Source organism: Poecilia latipinna, unplaced genomic scaffold (genome assembly GCF_001443285.1).
Source record: "Poecilia latipinna isolate Pla-1442-1.1 unplaced genomic scaffold, P_latipinna-1.0 Scaffold981, whole genome shotgun sequence".
In the NCBI taxonomy this organism is placed as follows: domain Eukaryota; kingdom Metazoa; phylum Chordata; class Actinopteri; order Cyprinodontiformes; family Poeciliidae; genus Poecilia; species Poecilia latipinna.
The window spans coordinates 151,826-167,970 of NW_015113597.1; the positions used below are offsets into that span (position 1 = coordinate 151,826).

A 16,145-nucleotide genomic window follows, 5' to 3' on the forward strand; every position below is an offset into this window, starting at 1 on the left:
ATTTTTTTTTAACGCGGGTAAAATTTTTTTTTTTTTTTTTTTTTTTTTTAATTATCATTATTTCCGTCATGTTTATTACTACCGCATCTACTCAAGCAGCAAGTTTAGACATGGAACACTTCAACCAATTCATGTGTAGCATCAAGTCCAGTCCAGCGTCATTTTAATATTTCCAGCAGAGGGCGCCCTAGCACCATTCAACTAACAGGATTTTTGTTTCAACCCCTACGGCGTTCCAACCTGCACCGTCCCGTCTCTCTCCTGGAAATAAGCACTAGCAAGGAAAAGTAGATTTAGATAACGAATGGAATGGATGTATTCTTATTTTTAATCAAAACAAAATCAGATAAGAGTAAAAAAAAGTTTTAAAACAAAAGCATCAAATTAGACACAACTTCATTGCTACTTGTTTATTATTCAGTAGGTTCAAAATTTGAAAGACAGATTCTACTTGTTTCTTTTTTTAATGTAATCCCCTTCACCTTTGCTCCTTTACTTCTCTGTAAAGCACTTTCAATATCCCTTGCTCACAAATGACCAATATTGTGGTCAGGTCTTGTATTTGACCTGGTCACAAATACAGGTCAAATACAGGACCTGTATAACTTTAAATCATAACTTTATGATTTTGCAATCACAAAGTTATATGATTGCAAAATCATATAACTTTAATTGAGTTAGAAAAAAAAAGTATTCAGCAAAGCAGAAAATTTAAACAGTTTTGAAGAGTGAATTGGGGATTATATGACAATATTTTTGTCTAAACCACACACATACAGGCACCATGACGAAGGTCCTCATTCAGTTTTAATTCAAAAAATGAAAAAATAATGGATCACCTGAAATGCAACTACAGTTTTTGTCTGTATTTACTCTATATTTTTACACATAAACAAAGCAAAACCGTTATGTGTTAATTTTTAAGCTGCAAATGACAGAAAAACAATATTTATGTGTGTGCTTAGTTGGTACCTATCGTGTGGAGTAGCCTGTTTGTTTGTTTAAGGATTCCCATCAGTCTCTACATTAGTAGAGACTCTTCAAAGCGTCACAGCCAGAGCCTGTACCAAACTAAATCAACTGAACACAGTTCAGAGGTCAGAGCAAACACCATCTACACAAATCTAAGAAGAATTGAACAATAAACAGCAGATTTTGACATACAGTAAGCTTGTCTGAAATACATCAAACAAAATTGAAAGTGTGCCACATGACATAATCGCACATTAATTAAATAATAAACTGAGACGCCAGCATGAAGGTGGGGATGTTTTTCTCTGGCAGGAGCTTAGAAATGGAAATAGATGAAGACAAATTGGCTCTCACTTTTTTGTCCTGTGTAAACACAGTACATCTTTTTCTAGAATTATTGAAATTTTAGCAATTAAAGATCCAGGTTCACTTCTTCTGACTCTTCTTGTTAAGTAACTATTTGTGTGTGTCAGTGGTGTACATACTTTTCACCATGGGGGTAGAAAATGTCATGAGCCACACAATTGTAATTTTAATTTGCTTTTAATGAAAATTGAAGAAGATATTTGAATATATTCTGAACATACTAAAAAGGGGAAAATATACAAACAGGATATGGTTCATACAGGCTTTAGCTCACTGAGCTTAGCAAAATTGGCACACCCAGTCTGTGCTTTAGTAAAAGTCTCTGAATGTTTGTATTCATATTTAATAAAGTAAAGGCATTAGCATCACCAATAAAAGAGCAATGCCTTGTGTTGTGCCTTACATCTTCAAAATATAAAAAAATTTTCTGTATCCTGTTTTTTTTTTAAAAGGCCTCACATCAATAATAATGGCACTAACATCATTCAAATGTGTATCTGCATCAACCGCCTTTCTGGCAAACCAAAGGTTTTGTGAATTGTGATGGAGAAATTGTTTGGCATCTGCAGGCCCCCAAATTGGACACCACTAGAAATAAATGTTTGTTCAAAGATTAAGTTATTCTCAAAGTCTGAAAACTCCTCATGCAGCTGGAGTATTTATTTATTTATTTATTTATTTATTTATTTATTTATTTATTTATTTATTTATTTATTTAAATATTATTTAGTTATTTTAATATTATTTTTGGATGAATAGAACATTAAATTATTTAAAACGTCTGCCTTTTGCCGTCTCCAACAAAGTCTGTGCAGATACCTTGAACTCTGCAGCTGCAGACCCAACCAGTTTTACTATGACAAAAAAAAAAAAAAATCACACAAATCGGAAAGAACAGAAGAAAACAAAAACTGAGAATTGAACATGTATTTTTTTGTTTATTGAACGTGTCTCCACATGTTTTGAAAGAGTGTTGAGGATGTGGGATGGTGAAACTCCTTGTTTCACACAATCGGTGCGACTTTAGCGGTACTTCTCAGACAGAGCCAAGGCCACGTTCTGTAGGAACTTTTCCACGGAAAGGTGAACCTCAGGAGTGAAGTCAGCAGGGAAGTACATGGCCAAGACCACAACGATGCTGTGGCCCAGGATCTGAAGATTACACACACAAACAAAAAACAAACAAACAAACAAACAAACAAAACAATTAAATATAATTGAGCAGAAACTAAACGCGCACATGATCATGATAATGTGAGTAAATTCAGAAGAGATTTGAAGTATACCTTGAAGTTGGCAGGATCCACCCGGAGTTTGAAGGCATGAAGCTCACTGAGGGCGGCCAGAGTGCCAGTTAGATCGTCGATGCCCTTGACAGCTTTTCCCAAGGCTCCCATGATGGTGGCACCGTGCTTCTTCACTTTGGCGGACTGAGGGCTCAGATCTCCCCAGTGAGAGAAGTAGGTCTTAGTTTGTGGGTAGGCAACAAGCATCCTATAAGTATCACAGAAAAAGGATTAAAACAAACAGCAACGACATATTTTTTAAAAAGGGTTTTGTATAACTTGATGTTTACCTGCCCAGTGCTTCACCTCCCATTTCGGCGGCCTTCCCTTCGGCTTTGGCCCAGAGAGCCTTCACCGCGGCCTTGTCTTTGTCGGAAAGACTCATTGCTGCCTTTAGATTCTCAGCGAGAAAATATGAAGATCAAAAGAGCTGCTTTGATGAATTTGTCTCTGCGTCTTTATATCAAGCCTAAATGCACCACGCCTTAGAATCACTCCATGCCAAAACTGTGATAACGAAACTGCCAAATAACCCGTTGCCAACTTGGCTCGATAAAAGCTACCACTCCTCAAATTTCACGAAATCCCTACGTAAATGCTGACTGGTTACAGGAATTACACCAAGGCGCTGCTCTGGATAACACTTCTATTTTTTTCTACATATCTAACTGACTTCTTGAGCTAAATACACAAAATTCACTTAACACAATGTTAAAATCTTTGTACTTGTTTTCTTTCTTATTCAACAATATGCAAGTTTTTTTTTTGCAAGTAGAGCTTTTTGCAAAAAGAAAAAAAAAAGGTAACTAGTATTAAATTATCAGACACTCCCGATTTTAAGTAAATTGAACTTGATTTTACAAACTGGTCATGAGACACCAGTCTGAAACGTGTTAACAAAAGAAAGTATTGACTATAAAGTCAGAAAATTCACTTTGTCTACAGTTTAAGAAATTTTATAGATCGATGACGCAACATTTATTGGCATTAATTGGTGCCAAATATGACGGACGTCATTTTATTGGCAAGTGCACCTCGTCCAATCACAGCCCGTCTTGTCTGGGGGACGGATCATTGGGCTGTGAATAAATGCAGGGCTCGTAAACATATTCAAACAGTCTTACACCTTTGATCACCAAACTCGTATTTTTTTTGCGAAGTCAGAGGAGACTTTCACACCGTCATCATGGTCGAGTGGACAGACGCCGAGCGCACCGCCATCTCCACCCTGTGGTCAAACATTGATGTGGGTGAAATTGGTCCCCAAGCCCTGTCCAGGTAACCCTGTGAACAAATTTCATTCCACGAAACGATGATCTCTTGCATCCTGAGGATCGGGATTTTTCATTGTCACTTTTGTGTTTTCAGGCTTCTGGTCGTGTTCCCATGGACCCAGAGGTACTTCTCCACCTTCGGTGACCTTTCCACCCCCGCAGCCATCGCCGCAAATCCCAAAGTGGCTCAGCACGGAAAAACTGTGATGGGCGGCCTTGAAATTGCTGTGAAGAACATGGACAACATCAAGAACGCCTACGCCAAACTGAGCGTCATGCACTCCGATAAGCTCCATGTGGATCCCGACAACTTCAGGGTATGTCATCCCTCACACCAAGACGCAATTACTTGTTTTTGTTTTGTTTTTTTAATTCGTGTCAGTTTATTCATTCTTGTTGTATTCTGGCTTGTGACTGCAGGTCCTTGCTGAGTGCATCACTGTGGTCGTGGCCGCCAAGTTTGGACCCAGCGTCTTTACCGCTGGTTTCCAAGAGGCATGGCAGAAGTTCCTGGCCGTGGTGGTCTCCGCCCTGGGCAGACAGTACCACTAAGCGTCTGAAGTGGCCGACCACTGAAGAGATGCAGCGAGACATCAGTTTCTGAGCAATTAAACGCTGCCAAAAATACATCAATAAAAAACTCAAATCATATGCAAGTGTCTCTGTAATTATTCACCCCGTTTTTAAATAAGAAATCAAATGGAGAGCTGTATATATCTTTGGTTTCCATTTCAGTGAAATAAATAATGACCAGAAGGTCAAAAAATGTTGAATAGAGTGAATTCCCATCCTAATGTTGCATCTGTAAATTACCCAAAATACCAGCGGGAGAAACAGAATTAAAACAATAATAGTAATTCAAAAATATATATATCTGAATATCAAAAAGACTGCAAACTGCAACGCTAAAAATTCAGATTTTAACTTTACACCCATCTTTCTTCTCTTTAACTTGATCAAAAATAATTCGCTCATCGTCATCTTTTTAAAATGTAATTTAAAAATGAGATCTGATCAGTTATGGCTGAACATATTAGCCAAGCATATAAACTCCTCTTCATAACATCGGCATATTTTTTTTTATTATTTGGGCGTGGCTGGCCTGATTATAAAGATAATTAACGTATATGGTTTAATCTGCTGCGAGCAGCTGGTGAAAACTTGCTACGACCATCAGAGACGGAAAGAGGAGAGAATTTATGCTTGAAAACATTTCAGTGTTGGTGTCAGGTCATCCATAATGTCCTCCAATATTTCGCCAGACTGACAGTTTATTGATCGCATGGCGTCATGGTGAAATGGACGGAAGAGGAGCGCCGCATCATCAGAGGAGTTTGGGAAAAAGTTGATATTGATGAGATCGGAGAAGAGCTTTGGGCAAGGTAGAATTAGATTTTAGTTCAAACTGAGGCTTACCAAGTCTTGTTTGGGTACTATTGTAAAGCTAAATATAGGGTTAGTGTGATGATGTAAAATCTCCCTCGAATAGAAAAGATTCTTGTTTTGGTTGAGAGGAAGTTGAGCTGACCTTTTTGCATGTTGGTTCATCTGCATGGTATATTTCAGCACCAGTTGCTGTCCGTCTACTGTTGACTCTTGTTTTTGAAAATGACTTCCAAGTTGAGGATATTCTTAGATATTCTTATAAATGTTAGTTTGTATGTCCGGAGTAGCTTTCTGCTTTCTGTGACGGTTTATCCATTTGTGTAAATCGAAAAAATTGTGCAAGATATCTCATGACCGGCATCGTATTTCTCACATCGACAGAGCTTTGATTGTTTACCCCTGGATCGATCGGTATTTCGGCTCCTTTGGCGACATCTTCACCACTACAGCAATTTTAAAAAACCCCAAATTGGCCGCCCTGGGAAAGGTCGTGCTATCGGCTCTGGACACAGCCGTCAAGAACATGGACAACTTCAAAGCTTTGTACGCTCCTCTGAGCAGGCAGCACTACGAGAAGATCAAAGTGGATCCGGATAACTTCAGAGTAAGCTACTATCCTGACGTTCAAGCCACAAATAGCTCATGTAAGGAAAACCATTTGAGAATTTATTAGATATAAAGGACGATTCGCCGGTTTTTTTTTTTTTTTTTGTGAAGTTTGAGATCAACTTGGTTCAGTAGTCCACTTGTAAGTAAATTAAATACAAAATTCAACCAGTGACAAGTGACACCAAGTAGGGGTGTCTGTTCTAGTGACTCATCACTCGGCTATTGTTCCCGAAATTTATGATGTCTGATGGGTTTTTTTGTTGTTGTTTTTGTCTCCCCCCACCCCCCCGCAGCTTTTGGCCGAATGCATCACAATTACCATCGCCTGCAAACTCAGAGCTGAGCTGAACCCTCAGGTCCAGGCCACCTGGCAGAAGTTTCTGTCTGCTGTGGTGGAGGCTATGAACAGTCAGTACAAATAAAAAAATAAAAAAAAGGCAGACCCAATCAAGCATGGAGAAAAAATTGCCATTGAATAAAAGTCGCTTTTTCAAAAGCATTTATGTGCTTGTCAACATGTGGGAAAACAGAGCAAGTGCTTGGAGATTTGCAGAAGCTGTGTGCCCATGGTAGAGTCGTGTGTGTAAGTTGAATTTTTGCGACCCCTGGAGGCAATAAAGTATATAACAGACTACTATGAAATCAGTGTTGATTTTTTATGATTTTTTATGTAATTTTGCGTCCTTAAAACATTACTCAGGTAATAACTAAGTAAATTATTCAGGATTAGTCCCAGCAATAACCATATGAAATGTTAAGGATTTACCCAAAAGTATTTATGTTTGATATTTCATGTTACATTGAATGTTTTTTTTTTCCTTTTCTCTCTTTGATCAGTCTAGGCTTAAAGAGCTGTTAAACATGTTTTAAGTCTTAGTTTTACTTTATGCCAGCAGAAAAAAATAGTTTTTGTGTGTGTGTGTGTGTGTGTGTGTGTGTGTGTGTGTGTGTGTGTGTGTGTGTGTGTGTGTGTGTGTGTGTGTGTGTGAAAATGCAACAGTGAGTTGGTGACAACAGTAGGTCGTGTAGGAAAGGACAGTATAGGAAAAAACAAAAATAACTAACTAACATAAATGAACAAAAGGTGTTTGTAATTACTCTTAGTCTCTTAAATCTTTACATTTGTAACTTTTTATGGTTGTTACAAGTCTATTTAAGCTTCTAAGTGAAAAACTTCTCATGACAGGAGCCATCAATAAAAATAAAAAAAATCAGCTGTCAAATTTCTAAATGTTTTTATGTTCATTTGTTTTCCACAAGAGGGCGCTAAAACGCCGTTGCAGAATTTTAAAAGCGTCTCAGACTGAGTTTTGAATAAACATGTTTGCTCCAAAAATGGCTTCCATAGTAAAATATCTGTTGCCATGGCGTTTTAAAAAATTTATTATATTGATATATTTAAATAAATGTATTTTGATGTTCACTGGCTATAGACTGCAATTTCTAAACATAAAAATTAGTACGGAAACAATAATAATAATTTAAATTAAATAAAGTTAATTAACTTTATTTAATTTAACTTAGTTCAAATTTTGACTTATATGGATGATAACTATTAAAAAAAGGTGGGAAAATAACGTATGACCTCCAAATATCACTATCTATTTTGATATCAACCATTTATTGTTGTTTTGTTATAATACATAATTGTAATAATAATAATAATTACTACTACTATTAATACTACTACTACTAATAAAGATAATTATAATAATAACTTTTATTTTTACAATTACTACTACTACTACTAATACTATTAGTAGTAGTATTTTTAAATTAAGGAAGTTCCATATAAGACAAACTGGGGAATAAGACAAAGTGGCTGTAGAAGCTAGACATTGTGAAATATCATCAACAAAAAGCAGAAAATCATACTGTGCCTGTATACATTAGACAGCCTGAGATTGATAAAAAAAAAAAAAAAAAAAAAAAACTTGATGTAATTAAATGAAACAGGCAGGAAGTGAAATGTTTAACTGAAGCAGTCAGTGAGGCTTTGGTAAACCACTATCTGTCCCCTTCCTGCGGCTCCGCCCCTTTAAAGTTCAGATAAGCGAAGAAGCATACTCGGTAGTAGCAACTTTTACCGCATCAGAAAATATATTGCAACCCACTGATAACCAGGAATGAATTAAAAAATGGTCAAGATTTTAAATCAGTACCGCGGGACTGTCCTTGATAAGAGACTATTTATCATCTAACAATTATGAACCAAATCCCATTAATATGTCCACGCTCTCTGGTTTAGTATGTTTGGGTTTTCTGTTGTCTTTAGTTTATTTTGACCTCATAAAAATATATTTATGACCCTTCAAACTAGATTACAGAGCTTGTGACGTCTATGATTTTTTTTTTTTTTTTACTTTTGTGTGTTTTCCAAAGTACTAAAAACCGTGTGCATTTAAAGTCAACAAAATGTATGAAAGGCACACTTAACTAAAAGATGATACAATTCTAAAACAATCATTTAACTTGTTTAAATTTTCAACTTGATCACAGTGAAGAAAAAAAGAAGTACTGTTTCACATTTAATGAGAAGTTTAAAGTGAAGCCTATGTATTTTGTAGAGGTTACAGTGGGCTGCTCCTCACTCAGAGCCCATCTGTCGATTTTGTTTACAGCTTATCTCATCTAAGCTGCAACACTTTGCTCGGAAGGCGTCCAATCAGAGATATCTCGGAGGTGTCCCTGCCTTGCCCAAGCCCTGTTTGTTTCCTATAAAAACACCCGCCACTTGCCGCTGATTGCGGCATTTAACCCAAACAATCAACCAAGAAGATGAGTCTCACTGCCAAGGACAAGGAAACAGTCAAAGCCTTCTGGGCTAAAGTGGCTCCCAAGGCTGAAGACATTGGCCAGGATGCTCTGTCCAGGTAATAAAGACCTCCATGTTGCTGATGTTACCTGAACTGTATTTTTCTGGGTTTATTTATACACTCACATTCTTTTAGGATGCTGGTGGTTTACCCACAGACCAAGACCTACTTCTCCCACTGGAAGGACATGAGTCCCGGCTCTGCTCCAGTGAAGAAGCACGGAGCCACGGTGATGGGTGGAGTAGCTGACGCTGTGGCCAAAATTGACGACCTGACTGCAGGTCTCCTGAGCCTGAGCGAGCTGCATGCCTTCACTCTGAGAGTGGACCCTGCCAACTTTAAGGTACAACTAGTGATCAACAGTCGGGACTGTAAAGACACCCTGCAAGCCACATCGATGGATTTAACGGAGCAACTTTGGAATAAAAAGATTAAGTTCCTGATATATTAAATTGTAGATTGATTTTTTTTTTAAAGGTGACCACAATGGTGTTTTAAGACTCCACTGCTACTTACATTTCTGGGTCCAGTAAAATAGGAAAACAATTTACATGAACAAAAGTCAATTGAATTTTATCACGAACTATTACATTTTCATGCCAAAGTTTAGTTTAACTGCAGTTTTCTTGATTTTTTTCTTTTTCATGATGCTCTGATCAATACTGAACATTTAATTTATTTTGAAATGAATAAATATGTGCTACACCTTTCTGTACTGTTATTTGAATTTTATTTCACTGTTTTTATTATTTTGATATTCTTTTATTTTAAAATGAAAACCAGAATAGTTACTATTTTTTTATACTAAATTTATAGTACTGTATTTCAAGATAGACTCCATATCTGTCTATGTTATTTTTTCTTTTTAATATTGGTAGCATAAATACTTTAATTTAATTTAATTTAATTTAATTTAATATATGTTGTGCTTTTTAAGATTTATCATTAGTTTTTTATGGCATATGTATGTAGGAATGTAAAATATTCCTTCTCTCTATTTCTTTATGTTTTGCGTTCTTTGTTTCTTTCTCCTTTTCTTTCTTTCTTCCTTTTTTTTCCTTTTTGCAAAACAAAATTGCAATTATTTTAAACAATCATCTTTTCACAGATTCTGGCACACAACATCCTTGTGGTCTTCGCCATCAAGTTTCCCTCCGACTTCACCCCAGAGGTCCATGTGGCTGTGGACAAGTTCTTGGCTGCTCTGGCCCGTGCCCTCTCCGAGAAATACAGATAAACTGGACACCTGGAGAAGATAAAAGACATGATACTACAGCTCCTAACAGTCTGAATATGAATAAAAGACCAAAAGCATTGAAAGTGTCATTTATTTCTGGGTTTTGTGTGACTTTGTGTGTCTCAGTATATCTCTAGTTTCCTTGCTGGAGCTTAAGTTCTTGTCTACATTCCTTTTTTTTTTTTTTTTCAATCAGACAGATGATACACATGGGGTATTCTAAACCAGAGGTTCCCAAATCTTTCTGTCTCCAATCTAAACAAAATAACTCTAACAATGCTCTTTGATAATTATCTCTATAATTCATTTGATCATTTTGGAAGTTTTGTGACCACATTTTTAAGAAGAAACATTAGCCATCCTTCAAAACAGTTTTTGAAGTTTGGAGATTATTCCACGGCCTCCTGCTTGGCAGAGACAAACAAGAGTGATGTATCTCACTTTGTGGTGTTTATATTTTGATGTAGAGTGAAAAAAAGAAGCCAGGGCCAGAAAGATTTCTGGCCCTGGCTTCTTTACTGAAAGACTCAGTGTCCTTTAAGTTTCTTTTTTATACTTAAACCTATAAATGTGCTTTTTGTATAAAGGCCCCCATGCTCATTTGATATTTCTTCCGTTTCCCAGTAATTGCTTACATGATCAGCAGGGGAGGGTCTATGGTGTGTTAATGTAGTTCAAATGTTAAAAGCCATCATAAGAAAATGCTCACTTGAATTGTTTGCAATTAAATTGTATACAAATTATTTCCAATTGCAATTTGAGTCAAAAACCAACAGACATTTACAACAGTGCTGATATTTTACTAGTGAGGGCCAACGCTTAAGGGGAAAAAATGAACTCTTCTTTGCTTCTCTCTGAGTTAATGTTGGGACTTTCAAATGAATGAAGATGAATGTTATTTTCTTTGATGAAATATCTTACTCAGTGTGCCCATGAAATTAAACCACATTTTCTTGAAATCTAATTCTTTGGGTGACGTCAGAGCTGACTTTTTTATTAATAGTCAGACTGACCTAAAGTAAGCAAAGGTCCTGATCATGATACTTTTCACTTAGATATTTTGCTGTCTGTCTTACTAAGTAGGTCACCTCTTAATGCCACTAGTGACTTGTGAGCTTGGTTTGTTCAGAGAATAACCAAATCCCAAGAAAAAACAAAAAAATTATAGCAAAATCTAGACTTATTTCATGTGACTGAGGTCAAACTGTTGTGTTCACATCCAAAGAGACTTTAAAAAGAAACTGGAAGAAGAGTTAAAAGGAAATAAACAATATTAAAAAAAACTACTAAGAAAGAAGTGGCAACAATTTATCCAGTAGTTAATATAAACGAACCTATATTATTATAATTATTCTTTTAGAAAAACAAAGAAAATGTTGCATCCAAAAATCTGAATAACCAGAAAACCTAAAAATAAGTCTAATTTATGTTCAGGAGTCCTAATAAATGTTTTTTTTTTTTTTTTCTTCTGTCCGTTCAACAGCAGTGCAGCGGAAATATAAAGATGCTCTGCTGATAGTGAATTTACAAATAATCCTGTTTGACATTGTCATATTTTGTCATTTTGTGTTTTAAAAGCACTGAAATTCAGATTAAAAATTCACTCACTTGGTTTGAAGTCAAATTTGTATTCAGGTTCAGTGATATTGTCTCAATTTTAGTGCTTCTCTATCTTTGGTAACCCCATAATGTGTTATTATTTTATTATTATTTGTTTGTTTGTTTTACACCACTAAAAATATTCAGCTTTTATTTATTTAGAACAAAGCAAACAGGTTTTGACTGACAAGAACTTAGTTTTTATTTCGATACTATAATGCAGGTCAAATACCTTTTTTTGTTCTAATTTTTATTTGTTTTTCAGTTCCTAAAAGAAACCAAGCATTTATGTTTAGGTTTATTGAGGAATTATTTCCAGCTTCTCCTTCTTTTTTTTTTCTTTTTTTTTTTGTAATTTTACTAATCAACATAAATGTTTAATCTCTTTTCATCAACTTAAATAAGTCTAACTGATTGGGATTTATCCATGCAGACAAAGTCAGACAAGTCTATATTTTAATGAATGAAGATCATAGAGCAGTCTTTTTGAGGAATAAGTTACCCAGTTTTATATTAATTATCATTTAAATAATGAAGCAATTTATTCAACATCAAAATACTAGCGTAGGATTTTCCAGTATTTCTTCATGACCTGATTTCATTTACATACTAAATAAATAAGAAAGTTATAAACATGGTAATGAGGAATAAAGACAGAGACAACAAAAGAATCTGTTCAATGTGCTCATTTATTTAACAAATCATTCATAGCCTCCTCCTTCAAAAAAATCCTGCCTGAGGCTCTCTAGTAGTACTGCTTCCTCAGAGAGGCCACCACCACAGCCAGGAACTTCTGGAAAGCTCCCTGAACCTCAGGGGTGAAGGCTGCCCCCATCTGACCGGCTACAACAATGGTCAGGCAGTCTCCCAGGAGCTGCAACAGAACACAGCATGGATCAGAAAGCAGCAACGATATTAATACCCGTGGTGCAAAGACAAAAAGAGAACAGCTTTACGTTGAAGTTGTCGGGGTCCACTTGCAGTTTCTCAGAGTGCAGCACGCTCAGGTCCTTGTATGTGGTCTTAATGTCGTCCATGTTCTTCAGAGCTTTCTCCAGACCTGCCATGATGACCTTCCCGTGAGCCGCCACTTTGGGGTTTGATGTTATGGCCGCGGCGTTGTAGAGGTTTCCAAAGCTGCCAAAGTACCTCTGAGTCCAGGGGTAGACAATCAGACACCTGAAGAGACAATAAGAATTAAACCACAAATGAATACATTCACAAATGAACATTTATTTAAAGAAAATTTATTTATTTTTTTGTTTATTTATTTTACCTGGAAAAAGCTGCACGGCCAACCACATCATAATCGATCTTGGAGAAGATGTCCTGGATGGCGGCACGCTCGAAGTCTGACCATTTGACCATTTTGGAGTTTTTGTTTGCTGGCTCCCTTTGTCCAGTGTGAGTCCACAGGCCCACGAGATCCAACTTATAGACAGCCAAGTTCTGCTCCTCCCAGAATTATCAGATGGGTGGAGCTGAGCAGAGAGCTGATGAAATATTGATTTATTGATCTTCTGAAATTATACAGATTAAGTAAAACCGTGGGGCAAATTCTGCTTGATATTTAACTTTATCTTTATGTTATTTGTAAAAGCCTCATTGCTTCTGAGAGTGAAGCTCTGCAGCATGTTAACAATGTAATAAAGACTAAATTAATCAAGCTGGTAATGAGCAGATTCAACCCTATAGTCTGCTGAGAATGTCGCAAATTAAGTTCAGAGTAAAACCTTTTTGTTATTTTCATGAACTTGATAGATTTAGCTCCATTTTGGGTTACTTACTTTTAAAGAATACATTTTTCTGATTTCTCTAAGCTTGACTAGAATAATAGGACTTATTTTCATTCATATTTGTGAAGGATTACATTATTTGATTCTCTTAAATTCAAACCAGAGAGCTATTTTGTCTCTCTGGGCGTCTTCACTATTGAGATTGAAACGTTTTTCCTGTCCTGCTGTTTGAATCTGATAAAGAGATCAGGTGGAGGGAAAAGACCAAATCGAAGAAAATACGGTTTTCCTTCCACACACAGCAAAAGAAATGCAAATAATTTAAGACCCACAACTGCTTTCAATGAAAGAAAATGCCAATTTTATGGAAATAATTATGCTTTAATGTCCCTGTGAAATAAATAATTAGAGCATTGCATTAGTGGTTTCTAAAGTTTTTGTCAACATCATCACCAAAATAAATCTATATAGACCAGCTTTTTATAAGAAGGAGGTGCGGAAATCCTGACAGAGTCAAAATGTAGAAAGGGTTTTGCACATTTATCTTGGTAAAACAAAGGAGGCCCTTTTGCAAATTCTTTAAGGCTCAATTGAAAATAAATAAGCAAATTAAAATAACGTATTCTCTACAAAACAATAAAATAAAATTTAGCCGCTGTTTCTTAAAAAAAAATATTTGTTTAATTTGGCTGATTTTAACAAAGATCTGAGTGCCCAAAGGTCTGCTGAGAGTCATTAGATAGATGTGGCCCTTTTTACTATGAAATTATAGAGATGACAAGAAGAGTTGTTATTAAAAGACAAATTGTAGGAAGATCCAAATAAGCATCAACTACCAGTGATTGTGGGCAGAGTTTGTTTAATTTTGGAATAGTAGTCGGGGACACACACGGCAGCCTGAGGGCCACAAATGGCCCTGAGTCACATTTTGTTCCACATCATCCTCATACTTCTATTTTACACTGTCTATGTAATCTTTCAATTTCATTTCCTTTAATCCAATAATAATGATGTTCACAACACCCTTATAACATACATTTGACATGAATAGTACATTCTATTTTTATAGATGTATATTTGCTTAATATAATAGATATAATAATAATATAATATAATAGATTGAACAATGAAACATGTTCAGTCAGGTGAACATCTCTGCATAAGTAAGCTAAATAGCACATACTTTTATTTATTTCTATTCACAGATATTCTTCTTAAAAAGCTGCAACAAAGGCGAACCGTTAAGATTCGTTATCACTGCCTCGTCACTCTTACGTCAACGTGCGACAAAACGGATTTTTGTCTCTATCTAGCTTGGGAGACGTCAAACACAGATATCTCCTAGGTGTGTCCATTTCCATGCGTCATCTACAAAACCGCTCACAGTCCTGCAGGAAGTTCAGACTAAATAAAAATAAAATAAAATAAAAAAAAACAAGCAAAAATCATTAACTGCAAAGATGAGCCTCACAGCTAAGGACAAGGACACCGTCAGAACCTTCTGGGCCAAAATATCAGGCAGTGCTGAAGACATCGGCACAGATGCTATTTCCAGGTTAAAAGCATGCATTTTAAAGTTTTGTCTAAAGATTAAAAGTTCTTTTTCAATTTTTTTAGGATGCTGGCAGTTTACCCACAGACTACTTCTCCCACTGGAAGGACCTGAGTCCCGGCTCTGCTCCGGTGAAGAAGCACGGGGCCACAGTGATGGCTGGAGATGCTGACACTGTGGCTAAAATCGACAACCTGAGAGCAGGTCTGCTCAGCCTCAGAGAGCTGCACACCTCCACTTTGAGAGTGAGCCCTGCCAACTTTAAGGTACAGCATGTTCTACTTCAGCAGAGCTCTTGAAGCATATTTTTGATCGGCTATGTTCATGTACGTTGCAGCTGGACTTACATTTATCTGCTCTCTCCAGGTCCTCTCCGACAACATCCTTGTGGTTTTGGCCACCATGTTCCCCAGAGACTTCACCCCCGAGGCCCATGTGGCCATGGACAAGTTCCTGTCCGCTGTGGCTCTGGCTCTGTCCGAGAAGTAAGGATGAACTTCACACTGGAGCAAAAAGGCAAACGGAAGACATGCTGCCTTCATGTTCTCTGTCCTTCAGTTTGAATACAGTAATTAATACAATTTTAAGTGGTTGTTTTAATTAATCTGTCTTTTTCAAGTCACATATGAGTTTCACTTTAGCCTCATGTCAACTTAGAAGTTAACAAATCTGTCTACACCTTCACGATGTCTGTAAATCACTCATAAACTCAACAAAACCCCCAAAAATCATTCCTTTTTACTTGAGTAAAAGTATCTGTATAATTACTCTGAGAATAAGTAACTTTGAAGTTACAATACTCTAAAAACTGTTTCTATCTTTTTTTTCTTTTTTTTTTCAATGTCTAAAAGCTATGATTAAATGACCTGGAAAGAGTTTTACTCCAAAAATCTTCTTTATTCCTCCTAAAAGTATTTTTAGGAATTAAAAGTAAACTTCAAAACCCAGTGAGCACTCTCTTAATGCAATATGACTTTAAGTTAACTTCATATTCTGGTTTTAAGATATTTTCCCCAAATTTTTTCATTCAAATTTGTCTTTGTGACCTTTTTGGTAGGTTTCTAACCAGATCGTCTCTTTACAATGTTTTTATTCAGCTGAAATTTTATCTGCATCTTGTTTAATAATGAAATTTATGTTTTTGGTTTAATGTTAGCATCTTATTTTAACACTGATTGCAATCATTGATATCCAAATCAGCAGTTCATAGTCATATTTAATAAAAAAAAAAAAAAAGGGGGGGGGGGGGGGGGGAAATGTTTTTAATACTTTTTTTTCCCCACGTTTTTTTTTTTTTTTTTTATTTTTTTTT

The 16,145-nt window shown here is 36.2% G+C and overlaps 5 protein-coding genes and 1 pseudogene across 6 annotated transcripts in view; 4 read left to right on the forward strand and 2 right to left on the reverse strand.

Annotated features, from left to right (window-relative positions):
- LOC106958381 (hemoglobin subunit beta-1-like) overlaps positions 1-6,531 on the forward strand; it is a 16,072-nt gene extending 9,541 nt beyond the window's left edge. Inside the window, exons 2-4 of one of the 2 annotated variants that reach the window (XM_015050255.1) lie at positions 5,049-5,280; positions 5,666-5,928; positions 6,187-6,531. In XM_015050255.1, the coding sequence (XP_014905741.1) occupies positions 5,189-5,280; positions 5,666-5,928; positions 6,187-6,236 (405 nt within the window). In that variant the 5' untranslated portion in view covers positions 5,049-5,188 and the 3' untranslated portion in view covers positions 6,237-6,531. The remainder of the gene's footprint in view (positions 1-5,048; positions 5,281-5,665; positions 5,929-6,186) is intronic. The other variant, XM_015050254.1, reaches the window with a different exon arrangement.
- On the reverse strand, positions 2,251-3,034 carry LOC106958384 (hemoglobin subunit alpha-B-like). The gene is made up of 3 exons (XM_015050257.1): positions 2,915-3,034; positions 2,625-2,832; positions 2,251-2,490 (listed from the first exon to the last, which is right to left on the reverse strand). Exons 1-3 carry the CDS (start codon positions 3,007-3,009, stop codon positions 2,362-2,364), a joined length of 432 nt encoding a protein of 143 aa, XP_014905743.1. The 5' UTR covers positions 3,010-3,034; the 3' UTR covers positions 2,251-2,361.
- Positions 3,724-4,549, forward strand: LOC106958380 (hemoglobin subunit beta-A-like). Its single transcript, XM_015050253.1, has 3 exons — positions 3,724-3,902; positions 3,993-4,215; positions 4,319-4,549. The coding sequence occupies exons 1-3, from the start codon at positions 3,811-3,813 to the stop codon at positions 4,448-4,450; spliced, it is 447 nt and encodes a 148-aa protein (XP_014905739.1). The 5' UTR covers positions 3,724-3,810; the 3' UTR covers positions 4,451-4,549.
- A 2,109-nt stretch (positions 6,532-8,640) lies between the features above and the next one.
- On the forward strand, positions 8,641-10,024 carry LOC106958385 (hemoglobin subunit alpha-1). Its single transcript, XM_015050258.1, has 3 exons — positions 8,641-8,766; positions 8,845-9,052; positions 9,818-10,024. Exons 1-3 carry the CDS (start codon positions 8,672-8,674, stop codon positions 9,944-9,946), a joined length of 432 nt encoding a protein of 143 aa, XP_014905744.1. The 5' UTR covers positions 8,641-8,671; the 3' UTR covers positions 9,947-10,024.
- Positions 10,025-12,273: 2,249 nt separating this feature from the next.
- Positions 12,274-12,925, reverse strand: LOC106958386 (hemoglobin subunit beta-like). The gene is made up of 3 exons (XM_015050260.1): positions 12,822-12,925; positions 12,502-12,724; positions 12,274-12,419 (listed from the first exon to the last, which is right to left on the reverse strand). The coding sequence occupies exons 1-3, from the start codon at positions 12,911-12,913 to the stop codon at positions 12,291-12,293; spliced, it is 444 nt and encodes a 147-aa protein (XP_014905746.1). The 5' UTR covers positions 12,914-12,925; the 3' UTR covers positions 12,274-12,290.
- A 1,816-nt stretch (positions 12,926-14,741) lies between these two features.
- Positions 14,742-15,322, forward strand: LOC106958378 (hemoglobin embryonic subunit alpha-like; annotated as a pseudogene).
- The last annotated feature ends 823 nt before the right edge of the window (positions 15,323-16,145 follow it).